Genomic DNA, 12,152 nt, shown 5'->3' with positions numbered 1-12,152 from the left:
TGGCTGATTCCACATTGGCGATGATATCTTCCACAGGAATTCTGGGGGGGGTGATTGCGAAGTTTCCTCCCTTGGCTAGGATGGCGGTTTCTTCTGGCGCAAGCTGGAGTTCCGTCAAATTGATGACAATGCAGGAGGGATCCAGCACCGGTTTTGGTTGACTGTTTTGGCATTTGTTAAATTTTTGCTTTTGCCTGGTTGTGTGGTCAATGATATCCTTTTCCATTTTCTTGTAGGTTAGGGTGTCAATCTTGTCCCAGTCCTGGCTTCTCATTTTCTGACTGATGCTGATGTGTATGTCAAATAGTTCTTTGTCTGTGATGGCAAGTTTTCTGCAGGTTGTGTGTATTCTCTCATGCAAGAGGGCTTGTTCGAGTCGGTCGTAAATGCGGTTGTTCTGAGAAAGGCTGGGATGGTCCCAGTGTCTCTGCATCGTAGTAGGAAGGTTAAGGATCATAGTAGGTGTGCTTTTCTGTTCCGGAGTGTTCCTAGTCTCTGTGCCTGTCGGAACGTTTCCTCCCCATAGAGGCATTCAATGTATTGTCGAAGGCTTTCACGGCCGGCATACGATGGCTGGTGTGGGTCTTCCGGGCTGTGAGGCCGTGTTCTGGAAGTTTTGTTTCCTAACGTTTCGCCAGCACCTGTGACCGGCATCTTCAGAGAGCAGGAGCACAGACAGGAGGGCACAGAGCGAACTGCTCCTGTCTGTGCTCCTGCACTCTGAAGATGCCGGTCACAGATGCTGGTGAAACGTTAGGAAACAAAACTTCCAGAACACGGCCACACAGCCCGGAAGACCCACACCAGCCAGAGTAGGATTACTTTAAAATGGATTTCATTTATTTGCTTTTGAGGCAGCTCATTTACAACCCTGGAGATGGTAGAGCTATAAAACAAGGCCTTTTCCTAACTGGGTTAGGTTTTGGATATGATAGGATTGGCCTACTTTACAGGTAGTCTTTGGTTAATTGGGACTGGAATTTCCATTGCTAAGCAACGTGGTTGTAAAGCACAACATCACGTGACTGCGGCTCTTATGGACAGAAATTCTGGCATTTTCAGTTGCTGTTGTTAAGTGAATCACTGCAGGTTGTTAAGCGAGGTTGTCACATGGTTGCCATTTGTGACCTCCTGCCAGCTTCCCCATTGACTTTGCTTGTAGAAAGCCAGAAAAGAAGGTTACAAATAGTGATCATGTGATAAGGGACGCTGTGACATCCTAATTGCGAGCTGGACGCTCAGCACCCAATTCATAATCACATGACTGGGTACACTGCAACCAATGTAAGTACGGGGACTGGTCGTAACTATCACTGTTCAGCATCATCATAAATCTGAACAGTAACTGAATGAGTGGTTGTTAAACAAGGACCACTTGTATTTCACTTTAAAAAAAATAGCCCAGTAAAATGATTGCTGGATGGGTAATAACCATTTTCAAGCATATTCAAATGCAAATGTGTTTCTTACATTTCTGTTTTTAACCTTTACATACTTTTGTGAAATACCAGATTATTTTTTCAATATCCTTTCATTCTAATTTCCCAGTGTATTCTCATGATTAATGGTTAATCATTGGCTCAATATCTATTATTAAGCACTTCATAAAAATACACCATCTGGGCAGGAACTGGAGTCAGCAAAACTAAGTATGTGCTAGTAGAAAAGAACAAATAAGCATTTCAGATTTTTCTGTTACCCAGGCTTAAATTGGGTTTAGATTTGAAAGCAAAATAAGTTTGCAATATCATAATATGTAATGGTGGATTAGCAAAGGAAACAATATTAGGTTTGGAAGGCCAATATTCTAACTCAAGACATGCTTCCTAAATGCAGTAAGGCAAACACGAGGCAAGAATTAAAATAAATTTTAAGATCAGTGTTGGAAAATAAATCTACAGTTGAGGCACTACCATCAATGAGACTTTCTGGCAGCTATTTGCACATTTGTGTATAAGTATCTATGTATCCGCTCCAAGCAAATGCACTGAGAGTCTGGAATATGTGATGGGAGTGAAGTAGCCTTGATTCTGATGTGATATGATTCTGATATGACTGTGTTAAAATGTTTGGATAATTTGGGTAAGGCTCAAAAGCCCATAAGAAAAGTTATTGGTAATACTATTTCTGAATTTACTAATAGGGAAGGAGTGGCTGCTAGGCAATACATAGCAAAAGTGTAAGTTTCAACTGAACATTTGTTGGTTTCTAGTAAAGCTGTATGAATGGGCAGTACTTGTCTTAACAGTACTTGCCACCTTGTGAAGTACTGAGGCAGGGCTAATTCATTTCAACCAATGGCCTCACTTCAAAATAAGTGGCTGTTCAACAACTGTGCTGGTTAGAAGTAAAGAGGGAGGACTTTGCATTACAGGTAGTCCTTGCTTAATGACTGCCCTGTTTAGCGACTGTTTGAAGTTACAACGGCACTGAAAAAGTAACTTTATGACTGGTCCTTGCATTATGACTGTCGCAGCATCCCAGTGGTCATGTGATTGAGATTCAGGTACTTTGCAACTGGCGGGTGTTTATGACCATCACAGTGTCCTGTAGTCAGGTAATCATCATTTGCACACTTTACAGCCGACTTCCAACAAGCAAAGTCAATGGAGAAATCAGCAGTAAAATCGCAAGTTGCAGTCACCTGATATCTTACTTAACAACTGCAGTTGATTCACTTAATGACCATGGCAGAAATGGAGTTGTGAGTCTGTCGTGGTCATGTGATATCTTGCTTAATGACCGCATTGCTTAGCAATGGAGTTGCTGGTCCCAATTGTGGTTGTTAAGTGAGGACTACCTGTACATTTTCGTTTTGGATTAGAAATAATAAATTTCTGATTTTTCTGCATGCCTCATCCTTCATTCAGCAATACAAATGAATCAGTCATTCAACCTGAAGGCTTGCAAAGATTTTGCCACCAACATTACATTAGACTTCAGTTTAATAATTATATTATACCTATTTTGAATAACAGGCTTACATAATCTAATCATAAATTAAAGCATGTGTACATTTATCTAGTAAGCAGGAATAGCAAAGGTGGGTTTAAATTGAAGTTCTTTCCTGACAGCCCAGATATCTCACCTAGGTTCTCTTTTAAAAATATTTATTGTTATGACCATTGGTTTGTGTATGTATGTGATATTCTATTTGGCATATCTTTCATATACACAGAGAGAAACAGGAAATCATGGCAATAAAGCATTCCAACATACAATAAATCCTGGGACTTATAGAATATATATAGCCTAAAACATTTTGTAGCTTAAAGCAAAAGACAGTATGACACTACCACCCATTCTATGTACAAAGGCTGTGTAGACAGTTGAATCTTTCCTCAACATGGGTAATGAAATAGCATCATACATCATACTTGAAGGCAACAAACTAGCTTAGGGAATGCAGGTAAAATCACACAGCACATAACTCCTCCAAAGTCTTGTTGCAACTTATCAGCAATTGCCAACTTTGGTGATTACTGCCTAATTTTACACTATGCCTTGAGAATATGTGGCTTATAACAACAGGACAGATGCAATTGTTTCAAAATGTAATATTCAGTAGCCTGTACTGTACAGCATTTGCTACATCTGAAATGTAATATTCAGTAGCCTGTACTGTACTGCATTTGCTACATCTTTCAAAGATACCTTCATGCTTTCCCATCTTTCAACTGATGTTTAGATCTTCAGTAGCATATATTGCCTAAATACCTTACCGCTTAAAGAGCTCTCTGTCCTGATCCTATTAATATCTATAGTTGGGAAAGCACACAGAGATTCTTGTATTATAACATGCTACTGTAGTACAGGCAGTCCTCGTTTAGCGACTGTTTGCAGTTACCACAGTGATGAAAAAGTAACTTTGTGACCTGTCCTTGCATTCATGATGCTTGCAGGTCTGTAAAGCAAAGGAAAGTTGAAATAAGATCATAAGCATAATCACGGTTTCACTTAGCAACTGCTTCACTTAACGACTGAGTTGCCAGTCCCAAATGAGGACTATGTGTATATCAGGAGCATGAGAATGTATTCATAGAAGTGAATCTGTATTCACTGAAGGATCTACAATTATCCAATATATTCAGCCTTGCCCACGTTACCATTCTCAGTCCTTTATCTATTTCTCTGTTGCATTATAATTTTACAAGCTATTAAAACAACACATTTGCTATTCTGATTTGTTTAATAATATTGGGTCTTGAGTCAACTTAAATTGCTAGCCACTGATTTTTAGTCACCAGAGAACATGGGCTAGAACTAAATGCAAGTAGCCTATAAACTGGGCCTATAAATCAATTCCTTGCACAGATCTGAAAGCACGCCTATAGAAAAGAATCACCACCAATATTATCTGACATCAGAAATGCTACATTCAAATGTCCGTAAAATACTGCAATCTAATTCTGCTACTAACATGGCATTGCCCAAAAGAGGAATAACAAAAGAAAGACCGCTGAATTTTCTACTGCTGACCATGCGTATATCTTTTCCACAAGGATAAATTTACCTAATACATGGAGTGTGAAGATAGAAGATTTTATCAGAATAAATATTTGATTGATTGAAAATTTATTATTGCTGAGAGTCTTTTTCCCCCTTTTCAGTTGAGTTGGATAATGGTTCTCTCTTAATGGCCCCCAAATTCAGTTTTTAAAATATGCAAATTAGTGAAACATCTGAAACCAGGAAGAGCCACAGACTGTGACTTAATCAGGAATAATTTAGAATGGTGGGTCCCAAATTTGGTATGTCTTCTTATTTGTATTGATCTGTTGACCTGTATCCCTAAAGATTGGGACTGGGATTTTTATGAAGGATAGACTGGATAATCTGGACAATTATAATCCTATTAGCATTTTAAGTATTATTAGCAAAACCCCAACATCTTTTCTAGAAGTTATTGTATTGCCTTCATTCTAGAAACGTTCTGGTGGGAGAAGAGCATGGCTTCAGAGCCACCCATTCAACCATGGACAAGGTTGATGTAATGCCATCTAGTTAAAAAATACTAAATTATTCCCTTAAGTAGTCTTTGTTAACTTCAGCTGTGCATTTGATCTTATCTTGAGGAAAAACTGTGAAGCAAACACAAGGACTCACTGATAGATCTGCATTTGTTTACTCTCATTTATAGATTATATCATAATACTTGTGTAAGAGTCAAGTGCATAAGATTAGGCCAATTAATGGAGAAGATTCATGTTTGGAGACAGTTTATAATAAGGGTGCCTCACTCATCTCTTGCTTAACTTTTAAATTAACTTTGTAGCAGGGCATCATGGATTATTCCCTTGAATATTTTATGCCTTTGGGATATGAATGGGCTAGATTGGTTCTTGAGGAAATTATTTAGGTGTAGAATGTCAAAATGAACAAAATATTATCCCTAAAACTGTAATTTTAGGGAGCCAGTTGTACTGTTCCAAGCCAGCAAAGTATCCTGATTTGCTCACTATTCCTAAATATTACAGAAACATTCCATCAGCAGTTTTGGAGAGCATATTTAAGAAAACTCCATATATGCAGCCACTATATCCTTGTGACTGTGGGGCAGTGTTGTTGGTGCTGCATCTTTTGCTGAGATTCACTCAATTTATTGTTAGTCCTACTTAATGATTCTGTTTTTTTCCCCTTGTACTGATGAACATTAGGTCTGGTTCCTTCTTTCCAAACAAAATTATTACATAATGTAGCTAAATTCTGTTTGGTTGCTAATAGAAACTGAGAGCAGATATCTCAGATTTAATCCGTGCTTGTTTAGTTAGTTTCTAATTTAAATTGGTAGAATAATTATGGCATCAGTGTTTGAGATTCTACCATAATTCTATTATTTCATTTTTGTTGATTTTTGCTAGCAATAATTGGTTAACTATATTATTTATGAATATATTTTGCCAAAAAACTAGCCATAAATTCTAATTTGGTTTAAAATAAGAGCAGTTATAAGATCTCCTTTTACGTTTACCAGAAGTTATCAGGTGCAACCATTATCAATATTTGAAGAACGGTATATATAGCTTCATTGAACATCAAGACAAAAAAAATCTTCAATATTATATGAAATTCTTATATCAAGCAAAAAGGGCTCCCTTTAATGTCTCAACAAACTTTGGCAAGATGATTTGGAATTTGAACTTGATCAGACCAGCCCATGCTCATTGTGGCAAAGGATCCCTTTCTGCAAGTAATCCCATAAAAATTTTCCATAAATGTTACAATCTCTTCTAAAATTGTATTATGTAAATTGTACTGTTTCTAGATTGCTTTTGAAAGAGGGTACTCCAACTGGAAAATGTTATCATCTTTAGTTCCAGTGCCAGATTATCTATTATTTTAGGTTAAAAGAAATCTTGAAATCACTCAACAGTTTTTAAATTGTTATAATGTGCTCTCAAATTACTGTTCATTTTTATTAAGATGTATAAATATAAGAAATTGTTTCTGTTGTTAGCTTCCAGGTGTAGTAGTGTTAAAACACTGGAAAGCTAAATACTTATTTCTTTAGATCATTGATACCAAACTGTGGAAACATGCATTGATTTAAAAATTAAAACAACAGTGAAAGACATGGTTATTCAAATCTGGTCTCTATTTCTTAGCTTATTAAATTTTTCTTAATATATTATCTTCATATTTACAAATGGTTTTCTGGATAGAAATATTGAAAATGGATCTTTAAAATATTTGCATTTCTCAAGATTACATGTACTCATACTTTTCATTCTTTGCTTATTCTCCTTTTTATTCTGTACTTTTTAAGATGTACTGATTATTTCTATTAAAAAAACAATAAAGCAGGAAGATTCAGGAGTGCAGACTGTTTCTTCTCAACCACAGGATGCTGTCACAATTATTATAACCATATATCTATATCTCTAGCTCTAGCTCTCTATCTCTCTATCTTTTCATATGAAAAGATAATGAATATAACTCCTGTTTTCTTCTGTTATGTTTTAGGAACAGCTGAAGGCTTTTGATCAAGAAGTAAATGAGTTTGTGGACTATATGTTTGGAGATAGAGGTATGCATTTTCTGGAGCTTTCTGGTTGCCCAATGACTTAGCAAGTATTTAGAAATAATGCATAATTGAACATTTGACCTGAATGGCTGAGGACAGTAAACGATGGAGAGCCTCAGAAATTCTCCCATCTGATATGTCATGTTCTTTTAAAAGCTAAGATTAAATCTGGTAGTCATGACACCATCTATTCCTTCCTTTTACTTCCACAATGCTGAGTAATAAATAATGTGCTTATGATAATAATCTAAAATGTGAAATTTGGCAAAGTTGCATTGACTTCAGAATTCCTTCTTTATTTCTTTGCAATTTGGGAATGTTCAAGAGAGATAAGAAATCCACTTGGGTGTATGGAAAAAGGAATACATCTTTCCCTTTCCTCCCACTTAGAGATCAGGAAGCAGATTTTATGGATCCAATTTGTGTGTCTAGTTTACCTCTTCCCTGTCTTATTTTATTTTATTTTATTTTATTATTTTATTGGATTTTGAGGCCATCTGACTCCAAAAGTTCTCTGGGTGGCTTACAGCATTTAAAAATACATAATTTAAGAAACATGACCACCTGGATAAAATCACATAAGTAACATTAAAAAAAATCAACAGGGGTTCCACAAATACCCTAACCCGAGGCCTGGGAGCAGAGCTAGGTCTTAAGAGACTTCCAGAATACTTGAAGAGAGGGACCCATACAAATCTCTGGGGTGTCAACCCTTCAAGGTCAGCCAGACTAGGAAACCAAAGTTATGCAGGCCAATATTTCTTTTATTATAAAGATATAGTAACAGAATCTTGCAAATCTGAATGTTCTTTCCTCTCCCTCCCTTTATCTTCATGAGAATTAGGGAGAGTTTTGTCTGAGATGTTTTCTCAGGTTACAGTTCTGCCTCGGACTCAGGTTTCTTTTATCTGACCATTGTCTTGGTAGTGGCTCTTCCTCCTGTTATTTAAGACCATTCCCTCTGCCCAGTACACAGGGGGATGCTGTTCCAGAGAGCAGGGGCCTCAGCAGAGAAGGCATGCTTGTTTGGTCCCACAAGATAACGACGTTTAATTGAGGGGACCTGGAGCACACTCGCTCTGACCATGTGTACCAGATGGTCAGAACATTTGGAGATAGGCAGTCCCTCAGATAACCAGGCCCTTTGCGATGAACTGCTTCATAGGTGGTGAACAGTGTCTTGAATTGAGGCCAACTGGTAACCCATGCAGCTCGCATAGCAGCAATGACACATGGCGTAGGGAGGAGCACCCATTTTTCTTTCCAATTAAATATATTTTATTTAATATGGTTCTGCCACTTGGCCTGGGGTGGGGAGGGAATACTTCAAGCGTGGGGATGGCTAGCCCCATAGAGGCCTGCTGTCTTCAGCCCCAGAATCTTCATCTTCTTGGACTCTCCTTTTCCTTTTTTAGTAATGTTTTTAAATTGATGTTTTATGTATTTATATATATTTATGGTTTTAATGTTTTGTGTGAGTCACCCAGAGTTCCCCCATTGGGGGGAGATGGGCGGGGGAGAAATGTAATTAAATAAATAAATAAATAAATAAATAAATATTCTAGTGAAGCACATGTGGAAGTAGACTGAGTTGAAGGACCCAAGAAATATTGAACTTTCCGATGGATGGTTGATTTGTCATTTTTAACAGGCTGTATTTTTCAGAATTTGTCAATCAATTAAAATGTATCTATTAGGGCAAAGTGCACACATACGCAAATCTATTAGGAGAAAATATTTTGCAGCAAGTATAAACACTATGAAAATCTTTTACCATAAAGCATGTATTAGTACAAGTCTTACAAATTTTCATGTAAATTCTTACATAAAATTGGATGAATTTTAGAAAACTAATCAAGCCTGAAATTAAGAAATTTACATTTTGTCTCTCATTATATACACACACACACCCATATACAGTACATACACCCATATACACATGTACATGTATCATATACAGTATAGACGTATTTGAGGATTGATAGAATAAACCTAAGCTTATTTACTTATAAATAAACCTCTTTTAGTTCAGTGGATTTACTCTATAAATAAAGTACATTTAGACTTTCAGCAATCGAAATAATTAGGCTCTCATTCTGACAGATTATTTTCTACTTCCAGTCTATCATGGTACATTTAGCAACCATACCTTATAGTTTAAACAAATTATTTACAGTATGTTGAATAACTATTATATCTGAATAATTCACCCAAGCTTAATATTTTCTACAAATAACCTTCCCATAAATTTATTGAGGTTTTGTTAATGTGCAAATGCACATTAACAAAACCTCAATTTGTGTTTGTATGTGTATATGTATATGTGTGTCTATCTGTATCCTTATCTATATAGTTATATTATACAACAATTTAATTGGGTATTAGAAGAATAACCAAGAATTTATCATGGGGATTAATGCATTTTTATTGGGATATGTTTTGGTGTCATTTCTTCAGATCCCAGGGTCAGAGGGTGGCTTATGCTGGATTCGTACTTACCTACTTTTGCTCTCACCATGCTATATCTGCTCTTCATATGTCTGGGCACCACTTTTATGAAGAACAGGCCTGCTTTGTCACTCAGGGGTCTTCTTATTGTATATAACCTTGGAGTCACAGTGCTGTCTTTTTACATGCTGATAGAGGTAAGTCTTTAATTGCAGCAAGTTTCCTTACTTGGCTTTTATTCAACTGATTGGGATTTGGTAAGAATTATTTATTTGGGTCAAATTGACTTCAGCCTTCCCAAACTGGAATCCAGAGATGTTTTAAATGCATCTGTGCTGTACATTCAAGAACATCTATTCTTTTAGTTTCTGTGATCTTCTGTGATCTCTATGATTCAATGGGACCATTTTAAAGCACTTTGTATTAGTGCAAAATAGGAATGCTGACTTTCGGAATGAATTTATTATCTATACTTGAAGTATGACATGTATATAAGGAACTTCCAGTAACACCATTTTAAACCATTTTGTAAAACAAATGGACATTGTAGCATCACATATAAAGAGCAAACTGTGTATCACAGCATATAGCATATGGCATAACATATACAGGTAGTCCTTGCTTAGTGACTACAATAGGGACCAGATGATTCATTGTTAAGCGGGGCAGTTGTTAAGCAAGTTGCGCCCGATTTTACAACCTTTTTGGCAGTGGTCATTAAGCAAATCACCATGGCCGTTAAGCGAATCACACAGTCGTTAAGTGAATCACATGGTTCCCTATTGATTTTGCTTGCCGGAAGCTGGCTGGGAAGATCACAAATGGCGATCACGTGACCCCAGGATGCTACAACCATCATAAGTGCAAGCTGATTGCCAAGCGCCCAGATTGCAAGCCCATGACCATGGGGGTGTGGCGACAGTTGTAAATGCAAGGACCGGTTGTAAGTCCCTTTGTTCAGCATCATTGTAACTTTGAATGGTCACTAAACAAATGGTTGTTAAGTGAGGACTACCTGTATAATGTGCTTATTTTGAACAAAGAAGCAGCTGGCAAAAGATAAACCTTTCTTGGTCATTTTGGTGCTCCAAATTTCATACGTCCCCATCCCCGTTACATTGCTTTCCTTCTAATGGAATTATGACTATCTGGAAAAAAACACATATTTTTACAATCTCTGATTTTATACAATAACACATAGTCAGAGGTAGCTGTTTTTATTTAACTAAATCTGTGTGTTTTTGAATGTCAGCCATTAGCCCAATTAAACTGTGACTGTTGCCTTCAGAATGTGTGGGAAGTGACAGTCCTCTTTCTAGCTTACTTACAGACAAATACCTTTCCTCAGTCCTTCACTGAGTGCTTAAATGTCAGAATTTTGAATATCCCAGGGACACTGGAAAACAGACAAGTTAATAGCAACAATTACCAATGACTTATTAAAAACTGCCACAATGCCTAATAGTGTCTCAAAGACCGTTGTTTCAGACATCATTCACATCACTATGTGCAGTAACGTTCTCTCATTATGGATGACAATCACCACCTTTTGAGTATTCAGCTTAGTATATATCATATACTATATTCTAGTATTTTTTCTCTGGGATTGAAGTGCTGCAGTCTTTAAGTACTGCCTGCATTATATCTCAGCAGCCCATCTAAAACCATGGATTAAACTCTAGCTCTTTGAAGAGCATCTAAAAATAGGCAACCTACATAGAAAGCAGGGCTTCAGTAAAGCAGGAAATCTGGATTGCTCCTTGAACAAAGCAATGATGTGGGACATCATCTCCTTCCCCAGATTTGCTTTTTGGATTCTGTACTGATTTTCTCCACAGTTCCTTCTGAATCCATCTAAAAAGAAGCAAACAATCTCCTTTCACCATTAATTAATCATGGGTTTGGTTTAAACACTTGACTTATCCTACCTCATCACCAATACTACCACAAAGAAAAAAGTTTTATGTCATCTACAGAAGGCTCAGGTTTCTGGGAAAGGCCCAGCTCTTAGAAACAAAGGAACACTATGGTTGAAGAGGAAACACCCAAAATATCTGTTCTTTGCTTCTGTGTTAGGTTCAATACATAGCTGTACAGAACTATCCCCCAATTTCAGTGGGAATGGGATATACAGATACATGAATCAGCATGTATACATGTCCATCAGCATGTAGTGGCAAATCTTCCATACCTACATTATGTTTAAATGCAGCACATGGTCTGTGCTGTTAGAGAGTTCATGCCACGATGTAGTAGCTGTTCTCAACTGTTTTGCTCTGTCTTCTTCTTTAGGTGACTTTAACCAGCCTTATATTGGGGGGGTGGGGGGTGGGGGGGGGAAGAATTTTACAAAAAGTAAAAGACAAATCTAAAAAGGAGAAAGAAAAAGAAAAAGAAAGAAAAAAAGAAAGGAATTAAAGTTATGAAATATAATGACTTCTGACCTTCTCTTCAACAGATAATTACAATCTTATAATCCATCCTCCCTCTTAGATATTATATAAATACCTCAGCCCCAATCCACTTTTTTTTTTAATCATCAAACCCATAAATCATCATATCATTTTTTTCTTCCTTCAGCAAAAAGTCCATATAAGGTTTCCAGTCTTTCAGAAAAGTTTTTATTGTTTTTTCTCTGACTAAGCAGGTCAGCTTTGCCATGTCAGCAAGTTCTGATATT

The 12,152-nt window shown here is 36.9% G+C and overlaps 1 protein-coding gene across 1 annotated transcript in view; it reads left to right on the top strand.

Moving 5' to 3' along the window:
* ELOVL2 (ELOVL fatty acid elongase 2) overlaps window positions 1–12,152 on the top strand; it is a 41,487-nt gene that overhangs the window by 15,686 nt on the left and 13,649 nt on the right. The window contains exons 2-3 of the mRNA XM_088130619.1: window positions 6,964–7,027; window positions 9,482–9,669. Of these exons, the coding sequence (XP_087986745.1) occupies window positions 6,964–7,027; window positions 9,482–9,669 (252 nt within the window). The remainder of the gene's footprint in view (window positions 1–6,963; window positions 7,028–9,481; window positions 9,670–12,152) is intronic.

Source organism: Python bivittatus, unplaced genomic scaffold (genome assembly GCF_059951505.1).
Source record: "Python bivittatus isolate LINGU-HERP-01145 unplaced genomic scaffold, Pbiv_v1 ctg000840_np1212, whole genome shotgun sequence".
In the NCBI taxonomy this organism is placed as follows: Eukaryota; Metazoa; Chordata; class Lepidosauria; order Squamata; family Pythonidae; genus Python; species Python bivittatus.
The sequence above is the reverse complement of the archived record's forward strand: the minus strand, read 5'-3'. Positions and strand labels throughout refer to the sequence as shown.